At 44.8% G+C, this 21554-nt stretch overlaps 1 protein-coding gene across 1 annotated transcript in view; it reads left to right on the top strand.

The window, feature by feature from the left end:
• The window catches only part of DNAAF11 (dynein axonemal assembly factor 11), a 53005-nt gene that overhangs the window by 22226 nt on the left and 9225 nt on the right, over positions 1–21554 (top strand). The window contains 4 exon segments of the mRNA XM_056854701.1: positions 3221–3286; positions 5045–5114; positions 7678–7773; positions 13365–13462. Of these exon segments, the coding sequence (XP_056710679.1) occupies positions 3221–3286; positions 5045–5114; positions 7678–7773; positions 13365–13462 (330 nt within the window).

The following is a 21554-nucleotide window of genomic DNA, read 5'->3' on the forward strand; positions in this document are numbered from 1 at the left end:
GTGGGGCCACTCACAAAGGCGTAAGTAGCCGGGCACTGGTATGGGGGGCCCCAATGCCATCGCAGCCCCTTCCTGGCCTCCTGAGGACTTTTGTCCTCAGAAATCTGGAATGGGCTGTAAAAAAGCCTTCACCAATGGTCAACCCCTGCTTTAGCATCATATAGACAGCAATGTCGTCTTTGCAGCCTGCTTGAGAGCTAGAGGGGAAGGCAGAGCAGCAGCAGCGAACAAATCCTGGTGTTTGACAGCAGTGTTTTGCAAGAAATTCACCGCTGTTATCGACGTCTTGGCTTTGTCATAAAAATGTGTTGATAGCGGCACGAAAATTAGAGTTGCTTTCTCATTTAGGGGAAGACAAACACAGCATACCTTAAAACGTGGTGTTGACAGGTTGGAACGGTGGCTCCGAGGGTCGAAAATGTATGGGGAAGAAACCTCTAAAGCTCCACAGCCTTACTGAATGACTGTTCATTTTGTGCAGTGGATTAACGCAGGCAGGTTTTGATAAACTATTATACCAGCTGGGGAACAGCGCAAACTGCAGCCTTGTTTTGTGATTTATTTAGCTGTAACAAGAGGAAGCAGAAGCTTGAGTAGCTACAATCTTAATAGCTTTTCTCAGATTTTAAGTATCACATTTGATGAGCAGGTTTCTAGTCCTTTTGACACAGAGCATCAAACAGATCTTGCCATAACACCAAACTTCATTATTAGTGAACCCTGCAGATACCTTACTACTCCCATGGAGTATCTAAGCAGACTTGAAATTCCAAAACATCGAAGAGCTTTCACCCTGGCCAGATGCCAAGCCCTCCCGTCAGCCATCCAGGAAGGCCGGTACAGGAAGATGCCATATGAGGAGAGAAAATGCCCCTGTGGTTCTGGATTTATAGAAACCCTTGAACATGTTCTTTTTCATTGTCAATATTATACAGCTATTAGTTAAAGGTTAATCTCACCATTAATTCATAAATCTTCCAGCCAGTATGGACAGTTCCATATGTCATCCCTGCTACAAGATGTCAACTCAGATATAACGTATTCAGTTGCTAGATTCTGTGCCGCTGCAGTTGACATGCGACGGAGGAGGGGCTGTGCTAACCAGCAGTCTTGAAAATGAAGGCAAACAGTTATATTATATGTGCTCTCCTTTCTTACCAAGTGATTCATTCATTATACTAACTAATGAACCAGCATGTTTTATTCAGATGTTTTTTTAGACGACTATAAATTGGTAACTTACCTGTTTTACTTGTACTGGTCATTGACTGTAATAAAATTTCTATTCTATTCTAGTCCTTTTGGTGCAGTGGCAGAAACTATGGTTTACGATCCCAGATCTTTTTCTGTTGTAATGTGTCTTGAGGCCTGTTAGGTCTTCTAGTCTCTGATTTACTTTCCTTCTCACGTGCTTTCTTTCTTCCAAACACATGATACATCACACAGAGCCATTGTGGTGCAGTGGTTTAGAACAGGGGTGTCAAACTCAATTGTTACGAGGGCTGGATATGACATAAATGTCACTGGCCGGATAAGAGCTCTCAAGGGGCCGGATTCGGCCTGCGGGCCTTATGTTTGACACCCCTGGTTTAGAAGATTGCACTAGGGTCTGGGAGATCCAGTTTCGAATCCCCACTCTGGCTAGAAGCTCTCAGCCTAACCTATCTCACAGGGTTGTTGTGAGGAGGAAAGGAGAAAGATGTAAACTGCTTTGGGTTTCCATTAAGGAGGAAGGCGAGGTAGAAATGAAGTGAATCAATAAAATAAATGATAATAAGGGGGAAATCTGAACACACTCTAATTGTTTTACAAAATCGAAGTAAGGAAGGTGGTTTTTTTTGCTACTTGGATTGCTTTGCGTAATTTATGCTAATTGTTCATTTTGTGGTTTTTTCTCGCCAATTTTTGAGTTCTTATGCGCGTCACATTCCCGCCATAAATCTGTCAAGATGCTGAGAATGTGTTACATGAGCAGGCCTCATGGGATTATTCTCCCAACGTGGTTTTCTAATGTAAGATAACTTTTGTGCTTGTTTCCCCGGGCTAAAGACAGGTAGAAAAGAGTGTGGAGGATTTCTGTATAGTCTGTCTCTGAAACTGAGTTGTAATATGGTATGGAAAAGGTGCTCTTTTTCAAGATAAAAAAATATCCCTCCCTAAAGCAGCTCTCTGGGTTCCGAGCCAAAGCCATGCAATTGGGGACCCCAGTGTAGAGAATATCTGAAATGAGACCAAGCAGACACTGTAGATCGAAACATGGCCCAAATATGTGTATCCTGTTCATGGAGGATAGGGCTATCCATGGCTACTAGTCAAAATGGATACTGGTCATTATGCATACCTATTCTCCCCAGGATCAGAGGAGCATGCCTATTATATTAGGTGCTGTGGAACACAGGCAGGATAATGGTGTTGCAGTCGTTTTGTTTGGGGGCTTCCTAAAGGCACCTGGTTAGCCACTGTGTGAACAGACTGCTGGACTTGATGGACCTTGGTCTGATCCAGCATGACTTTTCTTATGTAAAGATACACATGCAAAGCTTCCTGAAGCTCTATCCATGCTACTAGTCAAAATGGATACTAGTCATGAATGCATACCTATTCTCTCCAGCCTGCACAGAAGACCCCTCAACGAACAACAGTTACAGGTAAGCAACACTGTTTTTATATTCGGTGCTTTGGAACACAGGCAGGATAATGCTTCTGCAGTCGTCTTGCTTGTGGGCTTCCTAGAGGCACCTGGTTGGCCACTGTGTGAACAACTGCTGGACTTGATGGGCTTTGGTCTGATCCAGCATGGCTTTTCTTATGTTCTTATGTTCACTAAAGAGACTGGTCTCCTGAATGAATAATACTTTGTCTGTAAATGTCTTTGAAATAAACCCTTCTACATAATAAAATTCTGTTCTGTGTAGATAATAGATACACAACTGTTTCCTGGTTAGTTTTGCCGCCAGCAGATGTCTCTCTTCCTGCGTGAGCTGCCTTTTTATGAAACTGACCTTGTCCTCAATCCTTCCTTCATGCTTCTACTGAACCCCCCCCCCCTGCAAATTAGAACATAATCCATGTATTTCTACAGGTATCCTGCAGGTATATCGGGAGAAGAATGTATGTCATGTTAACAAAGCCATGCCTGTAGTAATCTAAAACCTCTTAAGAGTTGAAAATATGTCATCCCGTCCTAATAAAAGTGTGTACATTTTCTTTCTGTTTCTAGGCTTTCTTTCTCCTTGAAAGATGATGAAGTAAACAACCAATTCGTTTTGGATCTTGCCATTTACAGGTCAGAATGATTCCCATGATTTTAAAATATTAGCACATCTACTTTGCCTGCCTTGTTGGACACTGCTTAATGTCATCAAGTACTGACCACTGATTTATAAATCCAGTTCCATTTCAAGGTGCTGGTTTTGACCTATGAAGCTATATATGGCCTGTGTGTGTGTGTGTTAAGTGCTATCAAGTAGCTTCCGACAGGGCAATCCTATGAATCAGTGTCCTCCAAAATGTCCTGTCTTAGACAGCCTTGCTCAGATCTTGCAAATTGAGGGCTGTATATGGCCTAGGACTTTTATATTTAAGATTATCTGCCCACATACCTCTCTGTTAATCTCACACACAGCTTTATGTACGCCTGCTTCCTGAGGTGAGCTAGATGGGCACAAGGGACAGGGCCTTTTTAGTGGCGGCCCTTGGTTTTGAAATGTCTTCTCCCTTTCCTTGATTCTGACACCGTCATTATCCATTTTCTGGCACAAGGCCAAGACATTTTCATGTCAGCTTTTTTATTTAATTGATTGTTATTTGGTTTGCTCCCCCGACCCTCATTTGGGTTCTCTGCTCTTGATTTTAATTTGATTTTAAGTGGCTCTTGTGGGTCTTTGTTAACCATGGCTGTGTTAGTTGCTGCCTTACTGTGTTTCTGGTTTATTGGGTGGGGTTTTTTATTTGTTTTTATCGTGTTCAGGGTCTGGTGGATTGTGTTATCTTTGGGATTCGAGATAATTTTTATTCTGCGAATGCCCCTGAGCATTTTGTTGGAGAGGCAGTATGAAAAAAATGTATTAAATAAAGAGATCATATCTCAGGCAATAACTGGTGTGCCTGGACCCAGCTATGGACTTCATGGTGCCTTGTGACTGCTTCTGGGTTTCTTCTGTTGACAAACTCTGATACGAAAACTCTGATTTCAGCACATATGTGCAAATGTGCTCAGCACTTTCTTTACCCACGCTGTGCACCTGTTGGAGGCAGGCACTGGCAAACCAAGGAGCAAGAAAATTAGTTAGTCTTCCAGGTGCTTCGGGATTCTTTGTCTGAAATGTTCAGAATGGAGAAGGGGAGAATATGGCAAGCCACTCTGAGCCCCCATTGGGAGAAAAGTTGGGTATATATGAGGTAAAAATAAATTAAAAATGAGAGAATTCAAAGGCCGAGAGCAACCTCTGTCCCACAGAGTCTATGGAGAACAGGTAGATTCTAGTGTAGGAGCACCTTAGAGACCAACAAGAGTTCCAGGATATGAGCTTTCAAGAGTCAAAGGTCAGAGAAAAAGGGAGAAACAAGACTATGTGTTCTGACGTAGCCTAGAGGTATAAGGCCTCGCAAGAAACAGAGCCAGTTTGGTGTAGTGGTTAAGAGCGGCGGACTCTAATCTGGAGAACCGGGTTCGATTCCCCACTCCTCCACAGGAAGCCTGCTGGGCGACCTTGGGCCAGTCACAGTTCTCTCAGCACTCTCTCAGAGGCGGGCAGTGGCAAACCATCCTCGAACGCCTCTTGCCTTGAAAACCCTACAAGGTCGCCGTAAGTCAGCTGAGACTTGACAGCACACACACATGAGTGAAATAGAGGATTGTCCTATCGGCCCTCGCGATAGCAAACAACAATATATATATACATAGGAATAAATATTGAACTAGTTTGTGGAGAAAATGCGACATTTCTCCGTGTGAACACGACCCACCCCTTGGAGGAGGCTTCACCCTTTCTCCTCACACTTTAAGAGCTACTCAACCAGACTTTTCTTGTTCTTTCTAAAGACATCTGGACACCTCTCTGCTGGATGTCGACGTACAGCCTTCCTACGTCCGAGTAACGGTCAAGGGTAAGGTAAGTATGCTCTGGCGGCTGCTGCTTCGGTTTAATATTTAAATTCAACGATTAGTCATTTTCAGTGTACTAATTTCGGTGCCCTGACTCACTGTGCTGACGTGAGTGGGGCAATGGGACTTGAGGAAAGGGAAATGGTATCATGAAGGAAGAAGAAGAATTGTTGGTTTTTATATGCCGACTTTCTCTACCCCTTAAGGAAGAATCAAACCGGCTTACAATCACCAGTGGTTTGGAGTTGTGGACTCTGATCTGGTGAACAGTGTTTGATTCCCCACTCCTCCACATGAGCGGCAGAGGCTAATCTGTTGAACTGGGCTGGTTTCCCCACTTCTACACATGAAGCCAGCTGGGCAACCTTGGGCTAGTCACAGCTCTCTGAGCCCCACCTACCTCACAGGGTTTCTGCTGGGGGAGGGGAAGGGAAGGTGATTGTAAGCCAGTTTGATTCTTCCTTAAGTGGTAGAGAAAGTCGGCATATAAAAACCAACTCTCTTTCTCCTCCTCTGCCTTCTTCTTCTTTCTCCTTCTCCTCTTCCTTTTCTTCCTCTTCTTCTTCTTCCTGTTGCTCCTGCATGACAGAAGCAGGTGGCAAGTCTGCCCCCCCCATCCCCTGCCGGTGGCTAGGAGGGACCTGGCAACCCTAATTTGTGTGAGAATGTAAAAGGGTGAGGGGAGAATAAAGGGGTCCGTTACCCTCTCTTCCTCCCCCCCTTCAGTTCCTTGCAGATTTCTCCATCAGTTGGTCTCCTAGTTCCATGTCTAGCGAACAGTGCTATTTCTCTGGTTTCCTACAAAATCAAGTGAAAGTGAAATGAGGTTATCTGCACCAGGAAATTTTGGTGAGGAACTTTGGACCAACCTCTCATTTGTTGCATAGTCTTCCCCCAAGATGGAGCTTTTGCATCCATTCCCTCTCCTGCGGCAGAATGTTCCTCTAGCTGGGCTTTGGAATGTACAGATGCCATAGCCAATCTGATAGATCACGATGGGTAGCCGTGTTAGTCTGTCTGTAGCAGTAGAAAAGAGTGAGGGTCCAGTAGCAGCTTAAAGGCTAATAAAATTTCTGGCAGGGTATGAGCTTTCCATGAGCCACACAGCTTCAGTCTCTCTCTGAGTGAAATAAAGGCAGTCCCCGTACATGCACAGACAAGGCCCGCCAGCGATGGCAGGACATGAAACTCTACACGGTATCTGAAGAAGTGAGCCATGGCTCCCGAAAGCCCATACCCTGCCAGAAATTTTGTTAGTCTTTAGGGGGCTACTAGACTCTTGCTCTTTTCAAATCCTATCTGTAACCCATAGTTAGGGTTGCCAGGTCCCTCTTTGTAACCGGCGGGAGGTCTTTGGACCGGATCCTTAGGCAGGGTTTGGGGAGGGGAGGGACTTCAATGCCGTAGAGTCCAATTGCCAAAGCAGCCATTTTCTCCATGTGAACTGATCTCTATTGGCTGGAGATCAGTTGTTAGAGCAGGAGATCTCCAGCTAGTACCTGGTGGTTAGCAACCCTACCCACAGACCATATATTGCACTGCTCTTAAAAAGTTAAGAGGGGAATCAGTTCTTGTAGGTTATTCAGTAACACTGAAGGACAGTGTCTCTTCTCTGTGTTACTCCTCTGAAGATGCCTGCCACAGCTGCTAGCAAAACGTCAGGAAAGAAAATACCAAGACCACGGTCACACAGCCCGGATAACCGACAAGAACTGATGAACTCTGACCGTGAAAGCCTTCGACAATGTTAAGGGGGGAAGGTTGCACAAAAGCAGAATTGGAATTTGCCTTTGATTGACAGTTGAAAAAGACCCCGAAATAAGTTGAAAAAGGCCCTGAAAGAGAGTCAAGGGTCCTTGTGCACCATTTTTCTTCCTGCCAAACCCCATTTAATGCAGGGAACATTAAGGTAAGCCTTTGTGTGTGACAAAATGTGTGATCCCTAAGAGCTGTAATTTACAGGGAGCAGAGAGCCAAGCGTATATCTTTTAAAAAAGAAAGGACGAAAATCCCTTCGCATCTTCCATTTTCTTCATTTTCGGTTCCAGAATGGCCACAGCACTATTAAGCTAAGCTAAAAATGAGAAACTCCATTGGTAATCATACCGCTAAATGCAGATTAAAATTACTTTAAGTCTGAAGTGGAGTTGCATAATTATTCTCATTTAGTCACTCATATAACTTAAGCACCATGTCCTAACCTTCTTTAGAAGTGTCACATTTTTCCAGTGGCAAAGCTGATGTCATACCCACATGTCTCAGGCTGTCTATATATACAGGCACACATCATACTTATGCTGCAAATGGAGACTGTTTAAGATGCAAATCGCCCATTAGGATTGGGAGTAACATATACCGCCAGAGAAGATTTAAGTCAATAAATCTCCTGGGATCAAAGACACGTTACTACATGATTTCTATCTAGGTCACATATGTTTTATTCTGCCCCGTTCATATTTCATCTCCCCGTAAATCCACAAAAATAAGTCTGGTAAACTATGAGGCTTTTGATGAACCATATGTCAAATGACTTATTTCCTGCTCTCTCGTTTTTTTTGTTTTTTTTTTAGCCTTTTCAACTGGTCCTCCCTGCAGAAGTGAAGCCAGATAGCAGCGTTGCCAGAAGATCTCAGACAACTGGGCATTTGGTGATCAGCCTGCCAAAGGTAGGAGAGGTGTCCCCACAGGGGTTAAAATGTACTTGGCCATATGGTAAAACGCCCCCAACAGTCCCTTGTTTATACCACAGACAGCAGGGATCTATTTCGATGGGCCTGGCCTTTCGCCTCTAAACCAGGGGTCTCAAACTCATTTGTTACCAGGGCCGGATATGACGTCAATGTCACTTGGCTGGGCACCAGATCAGGATGGGTGCTGGGGTGGCGGCGGCTGCCTTGATTGGCTTGCGGGCAGGATAAAAGCTCTTAAGAGGTCGGATCCGGCTTGTGGGCCTTATGTTTGACACCCCTGCTCTAGACCTTCTTGTTTTTTTAAAAAAAAATATTGAAAGTTTTCAAACAGAAGACACACATAACAAACTCATTCATTCCCATACATGCAGTATAATAAATCTTCCAGTTTGAGACTCTTTAAGGTAGAAAAAATCGGGGTATAAAAACCAACTCTTCTTCTTCTTGTCAAGGAGGCCTGCAAAGAAATGTGGAACTTCAAAGTGTTGCTCTTCTGACCCGTTGCGCCTTAGATGTACACATTACACTGTGTCCAGGTCTACCACAGGTCCTGTCAATTAGGCACGCACCAGGAGTTCCATGTGAAATGTAGATTCTCAGGTGCCTGGAGGTCTCATTCAGATCGGGACTGTAGCTCATGGAAAGAGGGGGCATAAGCCTGCCGTCCTCCCCGATGCCACTTTCTTGGCCTGAAATGCCCCCTGCAAGCTGCGTTTTGCCCCATTTGGTGTCAGTACACATACGTTTCCCCAGAGGGGCTAACACTGGCTCCCCGGGGTCATTTCAAGTGGAGAAAGTGGCACAGGAGGGAAAGCCTAAGCCCCCCTCCTTCTCCCCACATGCTGTGTTCCAGATCAAAACAAGGACTGCAGAAGCCTAAATTTCAACCCTGAACTCCCAATGTAGGTCCGCTTGATGGGACTCTGGGCAAATATGGGGCGGCCTATAAACAATGTCACTTAAGATTTTAAATTCCTTCTGTAATAGGTGATATTCGCACTGGCATGTTTTGCTTTGCCTGCATTCTGAAGAAGCGAGCTGTGACTCACGAAAGCTCACACCCTGCCAGAAATTTTGTTAGTCTTTGAGGTGCTACTGGACGCTTGCTTTTTTCTACTGCTACAAATGGCAGCAGGAAAAGAGGAAGACCCAGCAAGAGATGGATGGACTCAATAAAGGAAACCACAGCCCTCAATTTGCAAGATCTGAGCAGGGCTGTCGAAGATAGGACATTTTGGAGGACATTGGGGGTTACCACACTTGTATTCTCAGCGATGTATTAAGAGTTTGAAAATGTTATAAAAAATACTGTCCGCACTTTCTATGTATTCCCACCAATGTATTAAGTGTTTGAAAACGTTGTAAAAAATACTGTCCGCACTTTGTTTGGCCCCTTTAGCTGTGAAGACAACCATTTATAAGCCGTGGTATCCAAAAACCCTTTTAAAGCGATGTTTTTTACAACATTTTCAAACTCTTAATACATCGCTGGGAATACAAAGTGCGGTAACCCCCATTGATTCATAGGGTCGCCATGATTCGAAAGCGACTTGACGCCATTTAACACAACACGCACACAAACAGACTAACCAGACTACCCATTGTGATCTATATTCTTTTTGTATTTGTTCTTAATTATTATTATTTTATTTTGCAACTCAAAGGTACGCAGCCAGCCTCCTACAAGTTTCTGCCATCTGCCTTGCTTCACTAGGCCTCTCATTAGTTCAAATGGTGCATCTGTAATGACAGGTTTGCAGCCTCATCAGTGGCTGGAACCGTGCCTGAAATTTTATTCATTTGACCAAAATCCTCTGCTTTGAAAGCATTCAAAAATCCCTTTCAAATGAATATCTAATACATTTCTAAATGGATGTCTCTGAAACCGCTTTTGACATCTAAAATATTTGCAGATGGGTGTTCTAAATGACTGCATCCCACATGTTTGCATCAGCAGAAATGAATATTGAAGCGTTGTGCATTCAAGCTTTCGAACTCCAAAAAGAGGGGCAGAAGAGAGCCAGCGTGGTGTAGTGGTTAAGAGCAGTGGTTTGGAGCGGTGGAGTCTGATCCGGAGAACCGGGTTTGATTCCCCACTCCTCCACAAGAGCGACGGCGGCTAATCTGGTGAACTGGATTTGTTTCCCACTCTTACACATGAAGCCAGCTGGGTGACCTTGGGCAAGTCATTCTCTCTCAGCCTCACCTACCTCACAGGGTGTCTGTTGTGGGGAGGGGAAGGGAAGGTGATTGTAAACCGGTTTGATTCTCCCTTAAGTTGCAGAGAAAGTCGGCATATAAAAGCCAACTCTTCTTCGTCATTGCCAATTCTCATTCATTCAAAAATCCTCCTTGCGGGTCTTTTTCCAGTCTCATAAATTATTCAACACATCGCCAAACCCGTGACTGAACATGTTCTGGTTCAACCCCCTCTATGCTGAGATTTTTTAGTGCGTGTCAAGTTGTGATAGGAAAATGTTCGACCACCCTTCTCAGGATGATCTGCTGAAAAAGTCAGGCTCTTTGGCTTCAGCATGAACATCGTTTTAAGTGCACGGAATTCAGGCACCTATTGGGAGTCTGGCCCGCTCTGGAGAAATACTCTTGCAACGCAGCAGAGCCAGCGTGGCGTAGTGGTTAAGAGCAGTGGTTTGGAGCGGTAGACTCTAATCGGGAGAACTGGGTTTGATTCCCCACTCCTCCACATGAGTCACAGCTCTGTTAGAGCTCTCTCAGCCCCACCTACCTCCCAGGGTGTCTGTTGTGGGCAGGGGAGGGGAAGGGAAGGTGATTGTTAGCCGGTTTGGTTCTTCTTAAGTGGTAGAGAAAGTCGGCATATAAAAACCAACTCTTCTTCTTCTTTACTCTTCTTTTGTTCTGCTACTAGACGCTCAGCTGAAGACCAAGGAAAATAGAGCTGAAAACGGTTGTTTATAAAGACATTTAAGTCAGGATTAGCAGACTGATTGCGTTTAATGAATGAAACATTTTGAAAGGGATGGGAGATGAACTTGATAAACGATAACTGATGCATAAAAATTTAACTCCCATTATGCAATTTGAAGTATAATTTCATATTAGCGTATGACAATACTGTTCACTCCTAGGAACATTCTGTACTGGAAAATACTGCTCAGCTTGAAATACAGGTTCAAATAGTTTTTAATTTAGTTCTTTTCCATGGGAACAATCCAGACAATCGAAGCACTTTCGGGTCCCATCGATTTCAGTAGGACAGAATTAATCACAGTGTACCTCTTCCAATTAACTCAATGAGGTGCTGAACGTTGGTTGGATTGAGCTCCTTGTGTGCTGAAAGCTGGCGAAGTTCAGAACGGACTTTTTGTTTTGGAGTTCGTTGTGTGGCTTCCAGATGTGCTGCACTTCCACCCTTCCGTGGGCTCGGTTGGATCCAGATGCCATTTGTCACTTCCCTTTCCCAACAGCCATTCCACCTAGTTGCAGTAGAGGAAGAGGGGAGACAATAAACACATGAAGCTGCCTTCTACTGAATCAGACCCTTGGCCCATCAAAGTCAGTATTGTCTACTCATACCGGCAGTGGCTCTCCAGGGTCTCAGGCAGAGGTCTTTCGCATCACCTACTTGCCTAGTCCCTTTAACTGGAGATGCCAGGGATTGAACCTGGGGCCTTCTGCATGCCAAGCAGAAGTTCTACCACTGAGCCATGGCCCCTCCCCAATGAAAATCCCTTGGGCTAGTCTTTTTTTGTAACCATTGCTCAAATCATCTAAGAGTAATTTGTTTTCTTCTTCCTTTACTGCCCTTTTTTCCTTTAAAATGTAAACAACTTTGCGTCCTGACCTGGAATGCCCAGGCTAGCCCAGTCAGATCTCAGAAACTAAGCAAGGTTGACCCTAGTTAGTACCACAGAAAAAGCCCAGGATTGCTACACTGAGGCAGGCAATGGCAAACCACCTCTGGGCATCTCTTGCCTTGAAAACCCTACAGGGGTGCCTTAAGTTGGCTACAGCTTGACAGCGCTTTCCACCACTAATAATTTTAAAAGTGGGTTGGATCCAAAAGCTGGTCATCTGCTCAAAGAGGAATCTTCTCCCTAAGAATGTTTCCTTCAGCTCATGAAAGGAGTTCCCAGTAGGTACTATGCCACCACTGAATATGGAGGTTTTATTAAGCTGTATGCCCTGTCCTGGATGGCTCAGGATGGCCTGATCTCATCAGATCTTGGAAGCTAAGCAGGTTCTGCTGTGGATGGGAGACCACTAAGGAAGTCCAGAGTTGCTATGCAGAGGCAGGCAGAGGCAAACCACTTATGTTCGTCTCTTGCCTTGAAAACCCTAAAGGGTCACCGTAAGTCGGCTGTGGCTTTATGGCCCTTTCCGCCACAAATCACTTTGAATGCGGCGGCAAAAGGGCATTATATGAACCCAGTCAATAAATAAATGTGTAATAAACATGATTGGTGTGCATATATGTAAGAACATAAGAAAAGCCATGCTGGATCAGACCAAGGTCCATCAAGTCCAGCAGTCTGTTCACACAGCGGCCAACTTCTTTCTGAAGTTCTTTGGGAATTCTAGGCCTTTTCAGTTACCTGGAGCTAAACTGAGAAGGTGATTCTTATGTAAATTAAACTATGGCTTCCGAAACAAAGTGCTCAGGGAATCAGCAGACAATATTACGGATAAAGCCTTGTGGAAGAAACACCTGAAATAGAAATGTGGCAACAGAAAGTGGCTGAATATGCAGTGAAGGCCAAACGGACACATCTGATGAACAAAAGACCAATGGCAGAATGGCAAAGAAAATGGAAATTTTATTTTGATGATGTTAAACTGTAATTTTTAACCAGAGTAAATAATGCAAAAACTCAGTAGCTATTTAATAGTATAGCTTGCTATCTTAACCATTAAAATCAATTTATATAGAGAGGAAATGAAAACATTGGTTAGTAATATTAAAATATGCAAACAACTATTCTAGCAGAATAATAATATATGCATGAAGCATATAAACAATAAGCAATTCTTTTATTAAATATTTTAATGCATGTGACACCGTCGAAGATATTTAGTTTTAATAAATACTAATAAGCATATTTACAAATATAGGGATGGTATTTTTTGAATAAGTAATAGACTTGGATTAAATTGAGGCACACTTGATTTTATGTTAGACTCTGTTAGATTTTAGGATAGATTGTATATAAATTGTGTGTTCAGTGTTTTTGTTCGTTAAGCATAGTTTTAAATAAAACATTTACATATAAAAAAAGAACAAAATCTTGTGTGAAACGGTCGTACTTCCAAATGTTTCTCTGCCTAGTATGTAACTATCCCACACCTCCTCCAAGCAGCCCAAGGTGGTTTCCATTCCCCCCACCCACCCACCCCATTTTACTTTCCCAAGAACCCCATCAGGTAGGTTAGGCTGACAGGCAGTGATTGGCCCAAGATCACGTGACGCAGTGTGTGGATTTTATCCAGGGGCTCCTAGTCCTACACTAACTACTACACCCCACCGGCTGTCCTACGAAAGAGGCAACTTGATAATGAAACCAATGTATTGTGTTTTTTTTTCCTCCCAGGCTAAAGAAACAATTTTGGTTCCCCAAAAAGTGTCCTCTTCAACGAAGCAGTCTGATTTCAATCAACTGCCAGCAACTCCTAAAAGGTAACTTCGGAGGTTTCCCCCTTTACAAAGCATTGGAAAAGGGTTATTTATCTGCCAGTACATTGGTGCCCAATGAGTGGATAATTGTAGCGAGTTTAAAAAAAAAGATAAAAAGATATTGATTTGTATGAAGTAAAGCTTTGCGAGGCAGCTGTCAAGTTAATGGCATCTCTAGTGGCTGCATATAGTCTTATCTGCCTCAATGGCAGAGCCAAGAATGCTCTTACAACCCTAGGAAAGTTGTATTCCTTTGACTGTCACTGAACCTGTCTCAGCGTTATGGATTAAAAACTCAAGTCCTCACTCAAAAACAGCCTCTTCAAATTCTCGTCTCTGCAAAGTAAAAAATTTTGAGCGCCAGGACAATGTAGGTAGGTTTGGAGCGACGGACCTTAATCCGGAGAACCGGGTTTGATTCCCCACTCCAGGGTTACCCAGCAGGCTTCCTGCGGGGAAGTGGGGAATCAAACCTGGTTCTCCGGATTAGAGTCCGCCGCTCATGTGGGGAATGGAAAAATCAAACCCGGTTCTCCAGAGTAGAGCCTGCTGCTCATGTGGCAGAGTGGGGAATCAAACCCAGTTCTCCAGATTAGAGTCTGCCGCTCATGTGGAAGAGTGGGGAATCAAACCTGGTTCTCCAGATTAGAGTCCACTGCTCATGTGGGGTAGTGGAGAAATCAAACCTGGTTCTCCAGAGTTCTGGTTCTGCCTGGTTCTCCAGAGTTCTCCTGGTTCTGCCATTCATGTGGGGGAGTGGAGAATCAAAACCCGGTTCCCCAGATTAGAGTCCGCTGCTCTTAACCACTATACCACGGTGCCCTATACCACAGCCCAGATAGGAGTTAAGATTTATGGATCGCATATTAGCAAATATCCTTTCATATTTTTCAAAAAGGGATGCCTTATTCCCCTGAAGTTATTATCTTATTTTGGCTTTCTTTGAACGTTCTTTTATCCACTTCATTCAATGCTTTGTTCCTTCTTTTGTGGAAGAGAGGATGTTTGTGTATGCGTGTGCCTGTGTGTGTGAAAGATCTGAAAATGAGCCAAACTTGCTTGCATGGTCTACTTGGTTCTGGCCTTTTTATGTTGTCATGATCAGTGTAGTTTAATGGCAACGACCTTGCAGCCTACGGGCAAATGAGAGTGACTTTAAAACACTCCGTGTTATTAGCAGCGCTGCATAAATGCCAAAAATCTCAGCAGAATGTCAGACATAAGTGTTATAAAGGGAAGTGCGTAAAAAAATGGCATAGATGAAGGGAAGAAGGAGGAGGTGGTGCCAAACTCTGCAGTTCCCAAGTTAAAGAGGTGTGGGTCAACAGAAAACCTCCCGCCTGTGGCAAAGAGGGACCTGGCAACCCTGGCTGGAGCTCTTGCACAAATGGAAACACTAGGAAAAGATCTCAGTAGCCGCTTGTGCTAAGTCAGGCTTTAATAATAATAAAAATAAGAAGGAAGCAGCAGCAGTGCCGGGCTCAGGGTGGCTAACAACATAATTAAAATACAATATAATAAAATATTTAGTCATAGTACAAGATTGTAAAAACCCAATAATTGAGTCAGAGTAGCAAACTGCTGCACCCTATGGTACCATAGCACATGCATCTTTAATGTTTGCCATCTGAGGGGGGGGGGAAATAAAAGTTGAAGATGGAAAACAAATTTTGTCGTTAACTAAAGAAAGGATGTTATTCCGACAGAAACTCTCTTAAGAGTCACAATAGCATAGGACTTCCAGCAAGTTTGGATGTGAAGTTGAACTTTATAGCATTGTAAACACGGAACTATTTAATAATGTATCATTAAGCATATCATTATGCATAAGGATGTGTCACTGGCCACAAAGATCAAGTTAATTCATGCCATCGTATTCCCTATTACTATGTATGGGTGTGAAAGCCGGACATTGAAGAAAGCTGATAGGAAGAAAGTAGATTCCTTTGAAATGTGGTGTTGGAAAAGAGTGTTATGGATACCCTGGACTGCCAAAAAAACAAATCAGTGGGTTTTAGATCAAATCAAGCCTGAACTGACCCTAGAAGCGAAAATGACTAAACTGAGGCTATCGTATTTTGGTCACATTATGAGAAGACAAGAGTCACTGGAAAAGACAGTCATGCTAGGAAAAGTGGAGGGCAGCAGGAAAAGAGGAAGACCCAACAAGAGATGGATGGACTCAATAAAGAAAGCCACAGCCCTCAATTTGCAAGATGTGAGCAAGGCTGACAAAGATAGGACATTTTGGAGGACATCGGAAGCGACTTGACGGCATTTAACACACACATGCATATCCACTTGGGCATGATCTTGTGCTACCAATTTCTGGGCATTTATAATATATAGGTCTTGCACAAGCGGAATTGTGCTATGTCCATTTATGTTTCTACTTGTGCATCAGTGGATCCATGCCATTATTTTTAAAAAACGCTCCCCAAAAAGTTCCATTACAGTCTCAAAGATCAGCCAAGAGCGTTCTCTTGATATATCTAAATTCTTACCATGTTCCAGGCCGGACAAAGTCAAACATATTTGTCATTCATCTGCAGGGTGGTAATGGAAAAGAATATCTTAATTTCTGCATGTTTCATATAAGAGGTGCAGTGGATGCCCTGCCCAAATTGGGGGGGGGGGGGAGCATCATTTTTCTTCATCAGATTTTCATCACACTTTCCACGGGGGATGAGTGAGGAAGGTGAAACTATTGAATACAGATGTGCAAGACAATATTGAAATTCTTCCAAGTCAGTGAGACTTTCTCTTAACAAAAAAGTCCCAAACTTAAAAACGAATTTATCCAAAGTAGAAATGTGAGATATTTGTATGCTTGTAAGTGTCATCAAGTCGCAACTAACTTATGGTGACCCCTGCGAGGGGTTTTCAAGGCAAGTGAGAAGGTGGTCTGTCATTGCCTTCCTCTGCAGAGTTTTCCTTGGTGGTCTCCCTTCCAAGAATCAACCCTGCTTAGCTTCTGTGTGTGTGTAAAGAAGAAGAAGAGTTCATTTTTATATGCCGACTTTCTCTACCACTCAAGGGAGAATCAAACCAGCTTACAATCATCTTCCCTTCCCCCGTCCCCTGTGCTGTCAAGTCACAGTTGACTTATGGCAACCTCAGCAACAGGCTTTCAAGGCAAGTGAGAAGAAGAAGAAGAGTTGGTTTTTATATGCCGACTTTCTCTACCAGTTAAGGGAGACTCAAACTGGCTTACAATCACCTTCCCTTCCCCTCCCCACAATAAACACCCTATGAGGTAGGTGGGGCTGAGAGAGCTCTGAGAGAGCTGTGACTAGCCCAAGGTCACCCAGCTGGCTTCATAAAAACATAAGAAAGGCCCTGCTGGATCAGACCAAGGCCCATCAAGTCCAGCAGTCTGCTCACACAGTGGCCAACCAGGTGCCTCTAGGACGCCACAAACAAGACGACTGCAGCAGCACCATCCTGCCTGTATTCCACCACACCCAAAATAATAGGCATGCTCCTCTGATACTAGAGAGAATAGGTATGCAGCATGACTAGTATCCATTCTAACTAATAGCCATGAATACTCCTTTCCTCCATGAATATGTCCACTCCCCTCTTAAAGCCGTCCAAGCTGGCAGCCATCACCACATCCTGGGGCAGGGAGTTCCACAATTTAACTATGCGTTGTGTGGAAAAAATACTTCCTTTTATCTGTTTTGAACCTCTCACCCTCCAGCTTTAGCAGATGACCCCGTGTTCTAGTATTATGGGAGAGGGAGAAAAACCTCTCCCCGTCCACTCTCTCCAAACCATGCATAATTTTATAGACCTCTATCATGTACAGGGGTGGGGAATCAAACCCGGTTCTCCAGATCAGAGTCCACCGCTCCAAACCACTGCTGTTAACCACTACACCACACTGGCTCAGAAGCAGAGGTGGTTTGCCATTGCCTTCCTCAGTGTTCTCCCATCCAAGTACCAACCCTGCTTAGCGTCTGAGCTCTGACATGATCAGTCTACACTATACAATTCGACATCCTGGGAGATTAGTAGTGTAACATTTTTCAGAGATGCCAGAAATACGAGAACAGAAGCCAAACGCGAGGACTGACCTACCTGAAGCAGGGTTAGAGGATAAGCTTGTTTTTCACACCTTTGGGATCAACTTGTTTCCTTCTGTAGAAAGATTTATTGTGGCCTTTGACTGTTGCCCCAAATGCCCAGCACACTGGAAACTATGCGCTTTCCAAGATGCCGGATGCTTTGATGTATAACACCTCAGAAGTGTTGATCTTAGGGGCATTTTTCACGGTAGATTTTGCTTCTCTTTTGCCACGGACCAAAAAACCCCCCCGATTTAAATGTTTTTTTCATGGCCGCGATTTATCCCCGTCAATCTCGATGTAGTTTTGGTTTTTCATGGGAACAAAGCACGCTGTATTTGACAACAGTTTGGTCTGTCCCTTTTGCAGGAGGCCTCCCCTTCCAACAAGCTCATTGCTTATCGCTTTCCTCAAAGCTTCCCTCTATTTTCTATAGGTGTGGAACCCATTGCCCTTTAATGACAGTCAGGATTGGGGGGGGGGGCAGGAATTGCATCCATGTGCCCAGAGAAGTGTTTAGCTGAAAGTGGGAATGGAGCAGCTCCAACCTGTGCCGCTTCAAGAGGTGTGCCTTGGATTTGCCGCTCTCTAGATGCACATTTCCCCATCCTAATTCTCAAAACTCTTCTTGGGGGCTGATTGTTGAGTTTTGAGAGTTTGGATGGGGAAAAGGTGCATCTAGAGAGCGGCAAATCCAAGGAAAAACCTCCCGTGCATAAATGGCCACTGTAAACCTCTTGCATTAAAGCAATTTCCCAGAGTATGTTCCCCCCAGAAGGCCCCTGGCTTGTGCGCTGGCCCTGATCTGACCCCAGTGCATCATGAGAGAGAGGAGGGCTCCTGGCTTGCGCTCCGGCCCCAATCCAGCCAGTGTGCATGGCGGGGGGGGGGGGAGAGGAAAGAAGGCCCCTGGCTTGCGCGCCGGCCCTGATCCGGCCCCAGAGCATCGTGAGAGAGGAGAGAGACCCAGAGCAGACTGGCTGCCCCTCTTCAGAAGAGTGATGGGAGGGAGTTTTGCCTTGGGTTTTCCGCTCTCAGGATGCACATTTTTCCCATCCGAATTCTCAAAAATCCCCCTCCCGCTGGGGTAGAGGGGCCAACAGCCCCTTCCCTTGAACACCCCCCCACGGGTCCAGCTGCCCTAGACCGAGCTGCCACCACCACCACCCCCAGCGCGCGAGGTGCACATGGCGTGGCCCCGCCGGTCTCCCCCTGGAGCCGTCCGTCCGACGTCCCCCTGGGCTTGGAGGTGTGGGCCCAACTCCAAGGCCCATCCTGGGCGAGGGGCGGGGAAGGTGTGCTGCCTGCCCGCCCACCAGCCTCTGGAACGGAGGGAGAGAAGTGCCAGGACTCTAGGCAGGCAGGCAGGCAGCAAAAGGGGCAGTATTCTTGTCCGAGCACGAAACTCCCCCAGCCAATCGCCGTTCTTGGGGGAGGAGAAATTAGCCGGCATGGACAGGGACAATTGTTCCAAACCAAGGAACAAAGGCAGTTTTTTTCATGGAGCTCCGAGCCAAAAACTGCGCAGCAACGGGAAAGAATGGCGCAAAAGTGGTTTGACTTGCCCCGGTTATAATGCGGCTTTTATTGCTCAACCCGAAAAAAATCGGAGCAGCCATGAATAACCAAAAATTTGCAGCGACGCAAACTGGCAGTGAAACCGCTGCAAAGCTCCGTGAAAAATCCCCCTTAGAGTGTTCCAGTGAACTTCAGCACTGGCAGGAACTTCGGGCTGGTTTTCAAAGCTGGCGAGGTCTGCATTGGATTCCGATGGCATTGCTATTCAGGGGACGACACCATTGTTTGATTTTTGTAATGTCATCTGTTCACCTGACAGTTTTGTCTGCCGGCCATTTAGCAGACCGTCTGCGCCATGACAAATCTGTTGAGGTGGAATAAGGACTCATGTCTTAATCGCTGCTGGTTTGGGTATGTAGATGTTCAGAGGCTGTGATTGGAAGATAGCTTTTTTGTCAACTATGTCTTTTTCCACAGCCTGCTCTCTAGCTGGAAAAAAAGATTGTTCCGGTGGGACCTAAACAGCACTGCTCTCCGTGCCCGCCGTATGTGCACTCCAGCTTTGGGGGGGGAGGGGCGTTTACATATTCAAATTCTTGTTGTCCTTATATCGATTTCTTAACCATCATAGTTTACAGACGAGCTTTCTTTTTAGCAAGATTCAATGTATTACCCATAGCCATTTTGAGTGGGTGCTATTCTAAAAAGCCATACAAGCGTCATAAGAACATAAGAAAGGCCATGCTGGATCAGACTAAGGTCCATCAAGTCCAGCAGTCTGTTCACACAGTGGCCAACCAGGTGCCTCTAGGAAGCCCACATGCAAGGCGACTGCAGCAGCATTCTCCTGCCTGTCTTCCACAGCACCTAATAGGCATGCTTCTCTGATCCTGGAGAGAATAGGGATGCATCATGACTGGTATGCATTTTGACTAGCAGCCATGAATAGCCCTCTCCTCCATGAACATGTCCACTCCCCTCTTAAACCCTTCCAAGTTAGCAGCTATCACCACATCCTGGGGCAGGGAGTTCCACAATTTAACTATGCATCGTGTGAAGAAAGACTTCCTTTCATCTGTTTTGAATCTCACCCTTCAGCTTCAGCAGATGACCCCGCGTTCTAGTATTATGAGAGAGGGAGAACATCTTCTCCCTGTCCAATCTCTCCCATACCATGCATAATTTTATAGACCTCTATCATGTCTCCCCTTAACCACAGCTTGGAAGGAGGGTGAACTGGTTCTGTCGAAACCACAGAGCATGACTTATTTTATTGTAGAAGATATACGCACTTAAGAACACAGCTGATCAACCCATTAATTCCTGATGCAGACATGTCTGTAGTTAATAAGCTACAATTTCTGCTGGGTGGTTGTGATCTAACTATCACAGTTCCAGTAGTGAAATTTATTTGGGGTTTATTTGAATTTAAGAGACATGAGGATAATTTAAAGAATGTATATACATTTAAATAAATTATATAAAATAAAATAAAACTATTTTAAAATTCTGCCCAACAGTTCTTTGTGGTTAGCTCCCAGCCTACTGGCTAGGAGCTGTACCACTAAAGGAAAATTAAGGTGTTGAGTTTTGTTTTTTGCCTCCAGAATTTTCGTGGGAGGGTGGGAAGAGGGACAGTGAAAGATAAATGCTAGGCTGGCTCCGCGTTCTTCTTCTTTGCTGTAAAATTTTAGTTCTGCCCGTCATCATCTTCCCATCGCACCAGATGTTGTAAAAAGAGCGTGATATTGTTCTGAACTTCACAGCATCATAAAGCTGCAAAACAAGAAAAAGCCCTAGTCTTTTTGAAGAGTGGTGGAAGAGCCTGGAGTTTTGAACTGCAGCTGGTAATGAACATTTCTGCTTTTCATCTTGTCTGCTTCGTGAAGGTGCCACGCTCTTAGTATCTCCAGGCTTGAGGAGAGCATGCTAGTTAATAGCAGAGAAGGAGGGGAGGAGGCTGGAAGTGAACATAAATGCTACCCAAAAAGGTGAGAACCCAATTCCACTTCCCTGAGCTTCAAGGGGCACAGAATGTAATATTTCCTTTCTCTCTTGAGTCTTTGTGCTACACTTAAAAGTGATGGACTTTTCCACTCCAGGGTTATTGAAGCGTCCTTAGGAATTGAGCAAGGAGAGAAGTCAGTGGATGGCTTTTGGTTTTTTTGCTGAGGTAGGGTTACAAGCTCTGGCTTAGGAAATTCCGGGGGATTTGGGGACAGTGCTGGGAGAAAGCAGAATTTGGAGAGGGGAGGGAACTCCGTGGGGATGAGATGCCACAGAGTCCACCCTCCAATCTGCTATTTTCTGCAGGGGAACTGACCTTTGTAGTCTGGTGATGTTGTAATTCTGGAATAACTCCAGGCCTCACTAGGGGCTTTCCATCCACCAGGTTAGGGTTGCCAGTCCCCCCCCCCCCCCAGCCACCAGTAGGGAATGGGAGGGTAGGGTCACCAGATCCAGGTTTGGAAACTCCTGGAGATTTGGGGATGGAGCCTGGGAAAGACCAGGACCTCAGC

This window comes from Euleptes europaea, chromosome 8 (assembly GCF_029931775.1).
Source record: "Euleptes europaea isolate rEulEur1 chromosome 8, rEulEur1.hap1, whole genome shotgun sequence".
NCBI lineage: Eukaryota > Metazoa > Chordata > Lepidosauria > Squamata > Sphaerodactylidae > Euleptes > Euleptes europaea.